Below are 16,120 nucleotides of genomic sequence, written 5' to 3' on the forward strand. Positions count from 1 at the left end.
CCCCACCATAGACCAAAGGCTAATAGAAGGCTGCTGTCTTGGTGGGAGGGATTCCTACCTTGGAATCTATTAACTCTTACCTTTGAATTTTTAGCATTTTTCTGACTTCTGTGTCGTCAAAATCAGAAAAGGTTATTTGCATGAAATAGATGGCAATGTATTTGTATTGTAATTTTATACTTTTAAGGAACAATGTAAATTGCCTGTAATCTCACACCACCACCGCCCACCCTATTTGCCATGTCTCCATTAAGTGCATGATGAATTTAGGGATCATTCAAGTCGTTGCCATGGTTTCTCATTTACTCTCTGCGTAATCGGTGCCCATCACAGCTCTCGGGATAGAGGGATCATTTTCTTTTAGGCACTGGTGGGGGGCTGTGTGCACTGGGGGGGGCATGTTCACTGGAGGGGGCGTGTCCTGGCCAAGGCTGTGCTGCAAGACCCCTGTGCTGCGTGCATCAGGGAGCCGGATGTGGGGGACGCTGATGCCTGGGAGGGGTCTGGCTGTGGCCGCCTTGTCTTCTGGGATCTGCCATCTCTGCCATGGAGGGGGGGGGAGCTCCCCTTCTGGGGGAGCAGCAGCTGTTGTCAGAGCCCCCCCCCCCCAGGCCACGTCCACTGGCCTCAGCCTGGTAGCCAAGACAGGAGCACGGGGTGTGGGTGGCCTGCAGGCATGATCATGTTTGTGTGACATTCACCATGACACAGCAAACAGCTGGCACAGAGGGCACCTGTGTTCAGATACGCCAGGGGCCTTGCAGGAGCTCCAGGAGAAGAAAGAGCCGGAACACAAACACGGCTCGACCTTTCCGGCATCTGCACCCCCCACCCCGCCTCCTGCCCCCAGACAGACAAGGCAAACAAGGCCTGTGGCCACCCCCGCAGTCAAGGGCAGGTCAGCTGGGTCTGTGACTGGGTTTCGCTGGCTGGGCTAAGGCTAAGGAGCCTTTGTGAGCCCTGCCCTGGCGGAGCCTCTGAGCCCAGGGGCAGCGGGGAGGTGGGGACCTGAGCATCCAGGGACAAAGGGCGAGGGCTCCTCCAGGGCACACAGCACCAGCTGTGACACTGGCCATGCAGGGAGGTGCGTGCAGCTGGCCCCTGTGGGCCGGGTCGGGCTGGGCCGGGCGGGCAGACCCCGCTTCCACCTGGAGGTGGCGGTTGTGCTGGGCTTGGAAGGACGCAGAGCCCGTGGGATGCTGGGGAGGGAGATGGAGGCACATGTCCAACCCAGGCCACCTCGTTGAGGGCGTCGGGACAGGGAGGCTGGACGGGAGCAGAAGCAGTAACCATGACGGGTCCAACTTAGATATGAAAACACGTTTGGAGAGAGAAAAATAATCTCAAAACTCGTACAGGAAAAAGGCACTTAGGACCCTTGAACAGCGCCAGATCCCGGGGAAACCGTGCGATGTGATTGGCTACTGCCGGGCACCCTCCCCCCCCAAACCTTCTCCCATTCTTAGTGGCCATTCTGATGGGTGTCTGCTTCCTATGGGATGGACTTGTTACTACTGTATTTCCTGTTAAGAGAATACAAAGACAGCGGACCCTGCTTTACTCTGAGGGTCCAAACTCCTTGTCGTTACCGGCCGTGGGGGTGTCTGGGCGTGACTCCCGACAGACTGTTCAGGGTTTGTTAGTACCCCGACTCTCCTGTCTGTGTGGGATACGGCGTCTGTATTTCCATGACGACGGTGCCTTCAGACTCATGAACGCTGAATTTTATCGGTGGATCGCTCCTCGAATCACCTTTACGCTGGTTCCCTCTTCACCCCCACTGCCGCTTTTTGCCTTAAATGATGTTTTCTCTCATTGGTTCTTTATTTGTTGTAAAAATGTCTGTATTGTACTCTTGCCCCAGCCCCCTTTCCCCATAACCCACTGTTCTCACGGGCTCAATGTACGTTTTTCGTTTGTACGAACTCATGCAGATGGGTATAATTTTTTTTTAAATGTACTTAGTTTTCTTTAAATATCCACCGAAGACAGAACTTTTCCTTCCCTCCTCATTTTGGAAATGGGCAATTATGTCGTTGCCCTCAGCAGGCCAGCAGCTTTGCCCAGGACACGTGAGCTGCCGTGCCCATGCCCGTCACAGCTGCGGGCATCCGTGCCGCCCTCTGGGTGCACGGCATTCCTGCCGCACTCCTTCCTGCCACAGTTCCGGCCGTGAGAGGTCGGTGAAGATAACCCTCGCTTTCCCTGGGCCTGTGTCTGAGCTGTTTGCATGTTTCCCTCTGTGTTCTGTGACGAGGGCTCAGTCGTGCTTTCTGTCGCCTCCTTCTGCGACGCCCTCGCCCTCTGTCTCCGGGATCGGCGCTGCTGCTAAGGAGTTGGCCGTGGGTCTGTTTTCATCGATTTCCTCAGTGCTGTCTTCCAGAGTATTAATTCTCTTTCTGGCTGCGTCGAGTTCTGACTTTACCTTCTCTTTGAAGTTATCTGTAGAGTTTTTAATGTACTATATTATTCACCTTCAGTATTTATAATTATTTCTCTTTCATATCTCCTTATGGTTTATGTCCTGGCTAGTTCTCATGTTATAATTTCCTGTTTTGTTTTGTTTTTTATTAAGTGAGAGGTGGGGAGGTAGGGAGACAGACTCCCACATGTGCCTGACCGGGATCCACCCGGCATGCTCACCAGGGGGCGATGCTTTGTCCATCTGGGGCGTTGCTCTGTTGCAACCAGAGACATCCTAGCACCTGAGGTGGAGGCCAAGGAGCCATCCCCAGCGCCCGGGCCAACTTTGCTCCAATGGAGCCTTGGCTGCAGGAGGGGAAGAGAGAGACAGAGAGGAAGGAGAGGAGGAGGGTGGAGAAGCAGATGGGTGCTTCTGGCCGGGAATCGAACCCGGGACTCCTGCACACCAGGCCGACGCTCTACCACTGAGCCAACTGGCCAGGGCTAGTTTGCATTTTATAATCTCCCGTTCTTTTTCATCTTTAGGCATCTTCATCACACAATAGCACTTATAAAGCATTTGTCACAGTTGCCACTATCTGGAATATTTGGAAGAAGTCCCCACACTGATTATATTCACTTTTGATGTTTTTCTTCAGGTGACACTTTTGTGGACGATCTGGAACGCTGTGGCACTGGCTCATTTTCAGGCGAGGGAATGGAGCTGATGGGCGTTTGCCCTTCTCTGTCACTTTGCTGTCATCGCTCCCTGTCCTGAAGCTTTGTCATAGCCTCTGCCTCCCACCTCCCACCCCCACCCCCATGCCCAGCTCTGTTCTGCTGAGACGTCGAGTGACCACAGGCAAAGTCATCTCGTTAGAGGGAGGCTTGTCTCCAGCCTGCCTCCACTTTCCCGGGTCAGGCTCCAGCCGTTCTCCAGGTGTGTGTGTGTGTGGTGTGTGTATATATATATATAATACGTATATATCCATCCATCCGTCTTGGTTTGCCTTTGTTTTATCTGCTCTGTGTGTAGAGCAATGACAGGTTCTTACTGCAGCTCTTGTCCGGAGTGCAGACATCCTCTTCAAACACACTCACTGTCGTGTTCACACCGTCAGTCTCTGCCCAGGGACACCAGAGGCTCAGCTGAGACCCCACCGAGCCCATGGCTGTCTGACCCGGCCTGCCCCCTCCCTGGTGGTGAGCACAGCAGCCCAGCATGGGCGGGAGGGTGGCCCCTGGCACTCACTGTGCGTCTCCCCTCGGTGGCTTCCCTCCCGGGAGGCTCCTCTCCCCACGCTCAGTCTCTCCCCTCCCGGGTCCCCCCTGCAGACCTGTCCTCTGGAGCCTGCGCTGCCCTGACGATCCTTCGTGGTCAACGAGAGCTGTTCAGCGACATCCAACAATCACAGACATGACATTTAATCTGCTCCCTGCAGAATTGGACACGGTCGATGGCGGGAAGGGATTGGTGGATCACCTGGGCCAACTTCCCCAGGGGACCCTGGGCTGAGGGGTATAAACAGGGGCAGCTGTGTGAGGGGCCAGCACAGCCTCTCTGCGCCCCAGCGAGTGACCGCAGAGCCCCGAGATGAGGGCCCTGTTCCTGATGGTCAGCCTCGTTGCGGCCCTCCAGGCCCACGACCCCTCCGTCTCGGGCGAGGAGACTCTGGATGTGAGGCTCAGGGGGGTCAGGGTGGGCTGCCGGGGGCGCAGGAAGAGGCAGAGACGTTCATCGTAGGGTCAGGCGTTAACCCCCGCCCTGCGGGAATGACCGCACAGAGGAAAAAGGTGCAGAATGACCGCTGAGCCTGGTGCAGAAGGCCCGGGAGCGAGGGCGCCCAGGGTCCCTCCCAGCTGACCGGCAGGGGCCCGAGCCAGCGTCTGGGACCTGGGGGGGGGGTCTGGAGAGGGTGGTGGGCATGTGCGGGTGGAGCGAGCCCCACTCCAGCCCTGGGGTGGGGAAGCGTCTGGGACCTGGGGGGGGGGGTCTGGAGAGGGTGGTGGGCATGTGCGGGTGGAGTGAGCCCCACTCCAGCCCTGGGACTGAAGATGGGGACGGGGTGCTGTGGGGTCAGCCTGGGCCCTGACCGGCGGGACTTTCTCCAGGTGTCAGGTAAATGGTATTTGAAGGCCATGACCTCAGACCAGGAGGTGTCCAGGAAAGAGCTGGAGGTGGCACATGCCATCGCTCTGAAGGTCCTGGAAGGGGGCGACCTGGAAGCCAAAACCACCGTGGTGTGAGTGTCGCTGTCGGGCGGCCTTGCCCTCCCCGCGCCCAGACCCAGGCAGCTTCGAGGGGACACCCCACGGAGGCGCCTCACTAGCTGGGGGGGCACCGTGCAGGGAGGGGCCCCCGATGGGAGCTGGTGGGCCACCAGGGGCAGCGCTGGCTGGGTGTGAGAGACACAGGGAGCTGCCGCGATGACACCAGGGCCCCGCGGTGCCAGGGCGTCCGGTGGAGGAAGCCCGTTTCCCCGCGGGCCCCCTGGGGCCTCGGCCGCCATCCCAGGGCGCTGCTCCACAGCCGCGAGGGGGGTGCCACGGGGCCTGGGCTGGGTTTCGCCACACACGGCTTCTGTGTTTTAGGGTCAACGGTCAGTGTCGGGAGATGACCCTGGTCCTGCAGAAAACCAAGGAGCCTGGCAAATATGTGTCCTGTGAGTGTCCACTCCTTTGTGACCCCATTAACGCCCACCCTCCCCTCCTGCTGAGAGCAGCTCGGCTGTGGGCGGGTATGAAAAGCAGGTGCTGCAGGACTTAGGAAAACACACACAAGACACAACATAGAGAAAAGGTGGGTCCAGGGGACTCCCGGCCTCTAGGACTGAGAGCCCAGATCTCTGCAGCCTCAGTGTGTTTATTCATGTCTTTGCTCATCAAGCAGATTAGCAGAGCCTGGATTCAGGTGCAGAGAGGGATAATTAACTAATACCTTTCAGGTGTGCTGGAAATGGCTCTAGGGATCAGCTGCTTCCTTTCCAGGGGTAGTCAACCTTTTTATGCCTACCGCCCCCTTCTGTATCTCTGTCAGTAGTAAAATTTTCTAGCCGCCCACCGGTTCCACAGTCATGGTGATTTATAAAGTAGGGAAGTAACTTTACTTTATAAAATTGATAAAGCAGAGTTACAGCAAGTTAAAGCATATAATAACAATTACTTACCAAGTACTTTATGTCGGATTTTCGCTAAGTTTGGCAAAATAAATCTTTACAAAACAACTTACTATAGTTAAATCTATCTTTTTATTTATACTTTGGTTGCTGTGCTACCGCCCACCATGAAAGCTGGAACGCCCACTAGTGGGCGGTAGGGACCAGGTTGACTACCACTGCAACAATCTTATCAGCCTGACCAGGTGGTGGCGCAGTGGATAGAGCGTCACACAGGGACACAGAGGACCCAGGTTTGAAACTCCGAGGTTGCCGGCTTGAGCGCGGGCTCATCTGCCTTGAGCAAGGCTCACCAGCTGGACACCGCCCCCCCCCCCTCAAGGCACATATGAGAAAGCAATCAATGAACAACTAAGATGCCGCAACAAAGAAGTGATGCTTCTCATCTCTCTCCCTTCCTGTCTGTCTGTCGTTATCTGTCCCTCTCTCTGTCTCTCTCTGTCTCTGTCACAAAGAAAAAAAAGCAACAATTTTATCAGTGTTGCCGGGCAGCGTTCTGCCCCCGCAGGACTTGGCTTCCAATGTCCGCACCAAAGACTTGTTTCAGGGCAGCATCTGATCTCCGGCCATTTTCCTACCGTCCCACTGGTCAGTTTGCTTTAAAGATACGAACCCCTGAAACCAAGTACCAGGTGTGAAGATTTGTCCCGGGACCTGGGCTGGTCACCGCTGTGCCACGCCCGGGGGTGGGGCGGGGCAGAGTTGTATCCGGTTGTCCGCGGAGCACCCCACGGGCTAACCTCTGGGTCCCCTCTGTGACCCGCAGGCGGGCGTGTGAACACCTCTCCTGCATGGGGCTCTCCCGTGCCTTGAGTCTTCGGGACGTGGGGGGTTGGGCCTGGGGGGCGGAGCTCTGGGCGCGGGAGCCCGTGGGAGCTGAGGGACTGGGCGGGCTCCGTGGCTCTTCCCGGCGGGCTGCGTGGCTGATTCAGGACTCGCGTCGCTGTCCGTCCACAGCCGGGCTCAAGGATGCGATCCACTTCACGCAGTCGCGTGTGCAGGACCACTACGTGCTCGACTGCGAGGGCGAAATCCACGGGGAGAAGATCCGCATGATGAAGCTGATGGGTGAGGGTCCTGCGTCCCGCCCACGCCGCCGCCACCGTCTCCCCCTCCCCCCCAGTCCAGGAGCGGGGTCCCCCCACGCCGCCACCGTCTCCCCCCTCCCCCCCGCCCCCCCAGTCCAGGAGCCGGGGTCCCGCCCACGCCGCCGCCGCCGCCGTCTCCCCCTCCCCCCGCCCCCCCAGTCCAGGAGCCGGGGTCCCCCCACGCCGCCGCCACCGTCTCCCCCTCCCCCCGCCCCCCAGTCCAGGAGCCGGGGTCCTGCCCACGCCGCCGCCGCCGTCTCCCCCTCCCCCCGCCCCCCCAGTCCAGGAGCGGGGTCCCGCCCACGCCGCCGCCACCGTCTCCCCCTCCCCCCGCCCCCCCCAGTCCAGGAGCGGGGTCCCCCCACGCCGCCGCCGCCGTCTCCCCCTCCCCCCGCCCCCCCAGTCCAGGAGCGGGGTCCCGCCCACGCCGCCGCCACCGTCTCCCCCTCCCCCCGCCCCCCCAGTCCAGGAGCCGGGGTCCCCCCACGCCGCCGCCACCGTCTCCCCCTCCCCCCCAGTCCAGGAGCCGGGGTCCCCCCACGCCGCCACCGTCTCCCCCTCCCCCCGCCCCCCCAGTCCAGGAGCCGGGGTCCCGCCCACGCCGCCGCCGCCGTCTCCCCCTCCCCCCGCCCCCCCAGTCCAGGAGCCGGGGTCCCCCCACGCCGCCGCCACCGTCTCCCCCTCCCCCCGCCCCCCAGTCCAGGAGCGGGGTCCCGCCCACGCCGCCGCCACCGTCTCCCCCTCCCCCCGCCCCCCCAGTCCAGGAGCCGGGGTCCCGCCCACGCCGCCGCCGCCGTCCCCCCTCCCCCCGCCCCCCCAGTCCAGGAGCCGGGGTCCTGCCCACGCCGCCGCCGTCCCCCCCCCCGTCCCCCCAGTCCAGGAGCCGGGGTCCCCCCACGCCGCCGCCGCCGTCTCCCCCGCCCCCCCAGTCCAGGAGCCGGGGTCCCGCCTGGGTCTCCGTGGCGGCGGCGGCAACACAGGGAGAGCAGAGACCGGCTGTGGGCTCAGGGATCCGAATGTCACAACGTCACAGGGCGGGCCACGCTTTCCCAGGGTGGGGGCAGCGCCGCTCCTTTGGGGTCTCCCGGGGTACAGGAGCGGTGTGTGCGTGGGACCCACACGGGAGGGAATTCCAGCTCGGGGTCACGATTCTGGGGGGAGAGCCAGTACCCCCCTGCCTGAAGACAAGACCCCCGGGAGGGTCTCCTGAGCCCAGGAGCTACGAATGCCGGTCCAGTGGGGGACATCCTGGGACCCAGGGACGTCCAGGTCCCCAGTGTGTTCCCACACGTGCTGCAGCCCCCGCGCCCCCAGGCTGGGATGAAGACCCGGCCGCCTCCCGGTCCCCCTCACCCTTGTGTCCCCTGGTTTCACCGACAGGAAGGGACCCGGAGGAGAACCGGGAGGCCTTGGAGGATTTTAAGAACGCGGTGGAGGCCAGAGGGTTCGACCCCGAGAAGATCGTCATCCCCACGCAGACTGGTAGGAGGGACGGCTCTGCCTGGGTGCCCCCGGCAGGACGGTCAGCTGGGCGACCCTGTCTCAGGGCGGCTTTGTCCTCTCTGGGGTCCTGTGACCTGTCGGCCCGACTGATGGGGGGGAGGGGAGTCGTCTGAATCCTGTGTTTTCTTTTCTCTACAGAAGCCTGCTCTCTAGACACGGCCTAGGGTAAGCGAGCAGTCCTAGGGGGCACTTGAAACCGAGTCCTGGGGTCAGTGTGACCTCAAGAGGTTGCAGGGTCTTCCCCCTGCCCCTGCTCCACCGGGCAGGAGACCCCACCTGGGCCAGGCCTGTGGAGTGTCTGCAGACTGTCTCAGAGTGTGAGTCCCCGGGCCCCTGGGAAACCCTTGCTGAGAGAGCTCTCCGCGCTGGGGGACAGGGGGGACACGGTCTGTGCTCCGGTGTGCCTGCTCACCAGGCTGGGCTGAGCTCCCTCCTCACCCCAACCCAGTGCTCACGACTCTGTTTACCCAATGAGCAAGCGGCTTAACAGACTCAGAAACAGGAGCCCCGTGCAGCTCCTCCAGCTCTCGGGGCCCTCCCGGCCCTGTGCCCTTTCTGGGAACGGGAGTTTCGGCAGCTGGCCCAAGATCCCCTGCCCAGGTGTCGGCAGAGCTAGAACCCGGAGCAGCACGCCTGCTCCCTCGCCAGCCAGCGTTGGCCTGAGGTCACCCTGTCACACCTGCGCACATGGGAGCCTTTCGGGCAGCCCGCCCACCCGCGGGAAGGTCCCCGTCTGCTCAGCCCCGCCTGTCTGCTGAGCCCCTTTCCATGCTCCTCTGCCCCGGCCTCACCCACCCTCCCCTTCCTTTCTAGGGCAGGAGGCACCCCACGCCACGGCGTCCCGGGGTGGTGCCCCCAGGAGCCCTCTATCTGGCAGGACGTGGAAGGACCCTGTGACTCGGGCCTGTTCTCCGGCCCCTCCATCCCAGCTCCCCGTTGCCCCCAGCCCCGGATCCACCCCCTCACTCCCCACATAAAGAACTTCTGCAGTTCCTGGTGACTCTGCCTGTCTGTGGGGCCCCTCAACTAGGCTGGGAACGGGGAAGGGGAGAGGAGGCCAGGGTGGGGAGGACAGGGGACCCAGTGATGTCCTGGCTCTCCGTGGTGGGCGTCACAGTCCCCCGGGCATGAGGGTCAGGGCAGAGGGCTGGGCGCGGCGTCTCTGCCCGAGGCCCCGGGGGGTGCTGTCTGCAGGTTCTGGGTGTCATGTGGTTGGGGATGTGAGATAACAGGGTTGGCTCAAGTCACGAGGTGAGGACACGTGTGCCGCTGGGTCACCTGGCCCCCTCTCTCATTCTCCATTGGCGGGGAGCTGTGGCGGGAATGGGGGGAGCTTGCAGCTGGGGGTTCATCCCAGTGGGTGTGACTCTGCTCCTGCACCCCCCCCCTCCAGGCTTGGCTGGACACAGGCGCTGCCCCAGGGGAGGGAAGCACTGGGAGTGACCATGTCGGAATCTTCTGGTGTCATCGCTCCAGTTTCCTAAAAGTGCCTTGGGGCTCTGCCCTGGGCGGCCTGACAACTGCCCACTGAGGTCAGGGTCCCTTCCTCGTGGTGGTGGGGTGACCCCAGCCCAGCTTCCTGGAGACACGGGGCTTGGAGGCTTCCTCCTCGCGGAGTCTGTACAACTTCCCACATCCCAGGCCATGGTCCCTGACGGGGCACTGGCGGTAACCTCGGGCCTGACTGCGGATGGCCGGCCCCTGACCCATCAGGTGGCGCCAGGTTTTGGCTTTGTACGTCGGCTTTCTGTAATGATGATACTCCTATCCCCATGGCCCCCGCCGTGGTGTGAGGCCGTCAAGCTGGGTGCTGGGCAGGAGGGCCCTGGTGGCTACCCCCTGGCCCGCAGGCCCCTATCTCGAGGGCTCCCAGGCACCGTTTCTCTACTTGGTGCTGACCTGCCCCTGAGCAGTGGCTCCCTCTGACTGGGCTTCCCCAGGGGCTGCGCGGAGAAGGGGCTGTGAGCTGTCGGCCGAGTCCATAAGGGTCAGGAAGCTAAGACGCAGGGAGGGTGCACTAAGAGCAGACAGGTGATGGCCCTGGCTGGGTGGCTGGGTGGATAGAGCGTCCTCCCGGCACACCACCGTTGCGGGTTTGAGCCCCGGTGTCGGAGCACATCCCAGAAGCAGTCAACGAGCGCACAACGAGACAGAACAACTGAGTGAAACGAGTTGGTGCTTCTCTCTCCCTCCCTCTCTCTCTCCCTCTCAAATCAATGGAAAAATTTCAAAAAACAGATCATGCAGGTGACGATTCTGCCCCAGGAGAGTGGTGGGCAGAGCCAGGAAGTCCCCACGTTTAGCTCCTGGGCTGTAACGGAGCGAGCCTGGTTTCGGGGTCTGTCTTCCTAAGGAGGGGGCAGCAGAAGACGCTGTCTTCTGTCGGGAATCCAGGCCGAGGGCCTGCCGCCAGCACCGTCCACTTCCCAACAACCCAGCCCTGCTGAAGGTTGTCCCGGGGCTGCTCTGTGCCGGACAGTGGCCTGCAACGGACGGGGCGGGGCCTGGACCCTGGAGGGCCTGCAGGATCCCATCCCACAGGTGTGTGTGTGTGTGTGGGGGGGGTGCCCCGGCCATTCGGTCAACGAGGACACCGGTCATTACACGTTTGCTCCATGTCAAGTCCAGAACCTTCACGCAACTCCCCTTCTTCCTTCCTCCAGGTGCAGCCAGCTGCCTCTCCCAGCCAGCCCTGGGACCTGCCCTCCAGCTCCTATGCCCCGCCCCTCCCTGCCCGCCCCCACACCCTGTCCCTGGGGCACCCTCAGGCCTTTAACAGGGGCTCTTCTCTACTTTGTCAGCTGCTCTGATTGTCCCCAGGGGCGAGTTGTCCAGTGACCTGCTCCCCCCCCCCACCGTGACTCAATGGCTGCCCCCCCACCCCCACCCCATCCAGCAGAGGAATTTGTTTCCTAATCTTTTATTGCGGTCAAATTCACATCCCATAAAATTGACCATTTTCAAGTGAATACTTCAGGGGCATTTTTTTGTACATTCAGGGGCATCGCAACCACCACCTCTCTCGTTCTGAATGTGACACACACACAGGGGACCCTCCCCATTAGCAGTCTCGCTGCCCCCCCCCCCCCCAGTTTCCCTGCATCTGCACGTGCTCGGAGGGGACCCAGCACTGTGGCCTCTGTGTCCGGCTGCCCCCACTCAGCTGATTTCCAGGCCACCCCACCATAGCCTGTGGGCGGAGTGAGCACCCAGAGTCTCCTAACAGAGTAGGCAAATGCCAAGGATGCCATAGAAAATCACCCACCCCACCCAACCCGGGGAAAGCGTGATTTAAGGATTAAAAAAAAAAAGAGCCAATAGCAAGATGCATCGATCGCTGGAGGGTTACCCGACCCCACAAGGATTTTACAGCAGGCTTCATAAAAACGCTTCCGCCAGTCATGACAGCACTCTCTACACGCATGAAAATACCTCTGAGACTCTCAGCCAGGCATAAAAGTTATATAAAAGAGCCAAATGGAAATGTTAGAACTGAAAAATACAACAGCAGCTCAGGGTTCGTGGTAGAGCACAGAGGACAAGTTCAAAGACACGGGTAGATTGCAGGGAAAGGGTGGGAAGCTAATGCCAGGCCAACACTAGTGAGAAGGAAGCAGGAGTGGGTGTGACTTTCTTTTCTTTGTATTTTTCTGAAATGAGAAGTGGGGAGGCAGAGAGACAGACTCTCGCATGCGCCTGACTGGGATCCACCTGGCATGCCCACCATGGGTGATGCTCTGCCCATCTGGGGCGTTGCTCCATTGAAACTGGAGCCATTCTAGCGCCTGAGGCAGAGGCCATGGAGCCATCCTCAGCGCCTGGGCCAACTTTGCTCCAATGGAGCCTCGGCTGCGGGAGGGGAAGAGAGAGACAGAGAGGAAGGAGAGGGGGAGGGGTGGAGAAGCAGATGGGTGCTTCTCCGGTGTGCCCTGGCCGGGAATTGAACCCAGGACTCCTGCACGCCAGGCCGACGCTCTACTGCTGAGCCCATTGGCCAGGGCTGTGTTTTTTGTTTGTTTGTTTGTTTTTTGTTAAGACTTTATTGATTTATTAGAGAGAGAAGAGAGGGAAAGGAGGTGCAGGAGGAGTGGGAAGCATCAACTCGTAGTTGCTTCCTGTATGTGCCTTGACCGGGCAGGCCCAGGGTTTTGAACCAGGGACTTCAGTGTCCCAGGTTGAGACTTTATCCACTGTGCCTCCCCAGGTCAGTCAGGAGTGGCTATGTTAATATCCTAGAAAGTGGACTTCAGAGCAAAGAAAATTACTACAGAAAGGGTCGGCCCACCAAGAACCCGTGGTAGTCCCGTGTCACACCAACGTCACGGCTTCACCACACGCGAGACAAAGGCTGGTGGGACTCACAGGAGACACAGGCGCCCAGGGAGAAGTAGAACTCCAGCTTCCCCGCCGAGCGAATCACACAGAGAGAGAACACCGGACGTAATATCAGTGAGAGGGAATCCAATCAAGGCAGCCAACCGTCAGGGTTCAGCCGGTTTACGCGGACACACCGCCCACCTGGCCAGGAACGCACACTGTTCTCTCGGCGCCCACAGAATAGTCACCAGGACGGCCCAGGTCCCAGGGCCCGCAGGGGAGGGGCTCGGTCACAGACTGTCACCAGGACCCAGGACCCAGGGCCCGCAGGGGAGGGCCTCGGTCACAGACTGTCACCAGGACCCAGGTTCCAGGTCCCACAGGGGAGGGGCTTGGTCACAGACTGTCACCAGGACCCAGGTCCCAGGTCCCACAGGGGAGGGGCTTGGTCACAGACTGTCACCAGGACGGCCCAGGTCCCAGGTCTCGCAGGGGAGGGCCTCGGTCACAGACTGTCACCAGGACCCAGGTCCCAGGTCCCACGGGGGAGGGGCTTGGTCACAGACTGTCACCAGGACGGCCCAGGTCCCAGGGCCCGCAGGGGAGGGCCTCGGTCACAGACTGTCACCAGGACGGCCCAGGTCCCAGGTCCCACAGGGGAGGGCCTCGGTCACAGACTGTCACCAGGACGGCCCAGGTCCCAGGGCACGCAGGGGAGGGCCTCGGTCACAGACTGTCACCAGGACCCAGGTCCCACAGGGGAGGGTCTCGGTCACAGACTGTCACCAGGACCCAGGACCCAGGTCCCACAGGGGAGGGCCTCGGTCACAGACTGTCACCAGGACCCAGGTCCCAGGTCCCACAGGGGAGGGGCTCGGTCACAGACTGTCACCAGGACCCAGGTCCCAGGGCCCGCAGGGGAGGGGCTCGGTCACAGACTGTCACCAGGACCCAGGTCCCAGGGCCCACAGGGGAGGGGCTCGGTCACAGACTGCTCCTTCCTTCACCCCCCACTTCACCCCAATCACAGGTCCAGGTTGTCATCTGCTGCTGACCCACCGGACACAGTTTGGAGGTTCGGACAGCACCTCCGTGGGTTAGATTTGTTAGGAGTGGCTCCCATAGGCACCTTTCAGTCGCTGGATCACTGGTTTGTTATAAAGAATACAACAGGGGAACAGCTGGATGGAAGAGATGGGGAGAGGACGAGGGGTGTGGGAAGGGTCCGTGCCCTCCCCGTGGCTACCACGCTTCCTAAATCTCCACGTGTTCAGCAGCCAGACGCCCCCGCCCTGAACCTGGCCTTTTGGGTTCTGCTGGAGGCTTCCTTGCATAGTCGTAACCAACCAAATCACCGGCCATTGGTCACTGAACCCAGCCTCCAGCCCCTTTCCCCTCCTCAGAGGTGGGGGCAGGACAATCCTTTAATCATAGGGTTTGCTCCCATAATAACCGACCCCCTGGCCTTGGCCGGTTGGCTCAGCAGTAGAGTGTCAGCCCGACGTGTAGAAGTCCCAGGTTCGATTCCAGGTCAGGGCACACAGGAGAAGCAACCATCTGCTTCTCTGCTCCTTCTCTTTCTCTCTCCTGCTCCTGCAGCCATGACTTGAATGGTTTGAGCAAGTGGCCCCAGGTGCTGAGGATGACTCCAGCTAAAATAGTTAGGTTGCTGAGCAATGGAGCAACAGCCCCAGACAGGGGTTGCCAGTGAATCCCAGTCAGGGCGTAAGCAGGGGTCTGTCTCTCTGCCTCTCCACCTCTCACTTAATAAAAAACAACAGAACCCCAACCAACCCCTTCCTTAGGGGCTTTCCATGTCACTCATTAACACAAGCCCATTGTGGTTAAAAGGGGCTGGTTAGGAATCCTTCTTATCCCTCAGGAAATGCCCACGGCTGCAGAATCTCTGTGCCAGGGATGGGTAGAAGCCCGTGGGCAAAAGTGGGTTCCAGTTGTGAGTGTGCAAAACACTATACGAGCTTATTCTTGTGTCCCAGGTACCAATACTGACGGCATTACAACGATCCCTGTCTGTTGCGGGCTTTCGGTTCCAGAACCCCCCGCGACAGGCGAAAATCCGCGAAGTAGCGACCTGGTGTTTCTTTTATTTTTATATATATATATATTTATATTTATTTATTTATATATATATATATATATATATTTTGTATTTTTCCGAAGCCAGAAACGGGGAGGCAGTCAGACAGACTCCCACATGCGCCCGACCGGGATCCACCCGGCATGCCCACCAGGGGGCAATGCTCTGCCCATCTGGGGCGTTGCTCTGTTGCAACCAGAGCCATTCTAGCGCCTGGGGCAGAGGCCAAGGAGCCATCCCCAGCGCCTGGGCCATCTTTGCTCCAACGGAGTCTTGGCTGCAGGAGGGGAAGAGAGAGACAGAGAGGAAGGAGAGGGGGAGGGGTGGAGAAGCAGATGGGCGCTTCTCCTGTGTGCCCTGGCCAGGAATCGAACCTGGGACTCCTGCACGCCAGGCCGATGCTCTACCACTGAGCCAACCGGCCAGGGCCATATATATGATATTTTAAAGCTTTATAAACCCTCCCCACACTCCTACAGACCATTCCCACACTCTTATAAGCACTTCCTGTGCGTTTTCCACGAGCAAGCCTCTGTCCACTCACCTGCTGTACGCTACATGTTTTGTTTTGACTGAATATTCACGTTTTCATGAATATTTTTATATTGTTTTCAATTTCTTTAGCCTTGAAAATGCTCATTTTACCGCAAAAAATAATTAAAAGGATAAATACATAAAAATTCCTATATCCCGCCACATCCCGTGATCTGGTGAAACACCTGCGATACGAAATTAGATACAAACAATTTAAAAATCCGCGATACTACGGTGAGGCCGCGAGGAGTGAACTGCAACACAGAGAGGGACGGCTGTACTTCTACACGGACAGTGAACGGCCAGCCCACTTTAGTCCACGTCCTGTGTCCTTCTCCCTGCAAATCACAGCACCGTTTCCCTCAGTAGCTGCTCCCCTCCTCGGTCTCCCTGTTACATTCCCGCTGGTCTTTGCTCCTCCCCAGCTAGGACCAGCAGCTGGGGTGTGTGTGTGTGTGTGTGTGTGTGAGTGTGTGTGTGTGAGTGTGTGTGACTGTGTGTGTGAGTATGTGACTGTGTGTGTGTGAGACTGTGTGAGTCTGTGTGTGTGAGACTGTGTGTGTGTATGTGTGACTGTGTGTGTGTCTGTGTGAGTGTGTATGACTGTGTGAGTGTGTGACTGTGTATGAGTGTGTGTGACTGTGTGTGTATGTGTGAGACTGTGTGTGTGACTGTGTGTGTGACTGTGTGTGAGTCTGTGTGAGTGTGTGTGACTGTGTGTGTATGAGACTGTGTGGATGAGTGTGTGTGACTGTGTGTGTGACTGTGTGTGTATGAGTGTGTGTGACTGTGTGTATGTGAGACTGTGTGTGTGTGTGACTGTGTGTATGAATGTGTGTGTATGAGTGTGTGTGTGACTGTGTGTGTATGTGTGAGACTGTGTGTGTGAGTGTGTGAGTGTGCGTGTGAGACTGTGTGTGTAAGTGTGTGAGTGTGTGAGTGTGAGACTGTGTGTGTATGAGAGTGTGTGTGTGTGAGTGTGTGTGTGTGTGGCTTTGCCC

The 16,120-nt window shown here is 59.5% G+C and overlaps 1 protein-coding gene across 1 annotated transcript; it reads left to right on the forward strand.

Annotated features, from left to right (window-relative positions):
* The first annotated feature begins 3,990 nt into the window (after window positions 1-3,990).
* Window positions 3,991-9,106, forward strand: LOC136392874 (lipocalin-1-like). The gene is made up of 7 exons (XM_066365551.1): window positions 3,991-4,081; window positions 4,516-4,646; window positions 4,996-5,066; window positions 6,537-6,647; window positions 8,048-8,149; window positions 8,309-8,335; window positions 8,984-9,106. The coding sequence occupies exons 1-6, from the start codon at window positions 3,998-4,000 to the stop codon at window positions 8,332-8,334; spliced, it is 525 nt and encodes a 174-aa protein (XP_066221648.1). The 5' UTR covers window positions 3,991-3,997; the 3' UTR covers window position 8,335; window positions 8,984-9,106.
* The last annotated feature ends 7,014 nt before the right edge of the window (window positions 9,107-16,120 follow it).

The sequence above is a fragment of the Saccopteryx leptura genome, chromosome 2, assembly GCF_036850995.1.
Source record: "Saccopteryx leptura isolate mSacLep1 chromosome 2, mSacLep1_pri_phased_curated, whole genome shotgun sequence".
In the NCBI taxonomy this organism is placed as follows: Eukaryota; Metazoa; Chordata; class Mammalia; order Chiroptera; family Emballonuridae; genus Saccopteryx; species Saccopteryx leptura.

Coding starts and splice junctions, on each gene's coding strand:
- LOC136392874 (XM_066365551.1), top strand. CDS start 3,998: ATGAGGGCCCTGTTCCTGATGGTCAGCCTCGTTGCGGCCCTCCAGGCC. Junction 4,082..4,515: donor CGGGCGAGGAGACTCTGGAT/GTGAGGCTCAGG, acceptor GACTTTCTCCAG/GTGTCAGGTAAATGGTATTT. Junction 8,150..8,308: donor CGTCATCCCCACGCAGACTG/GTAGGAGGGACG, acceptor TTTTCTCTACAG/AAGCCTGCTCTCTAGACACG.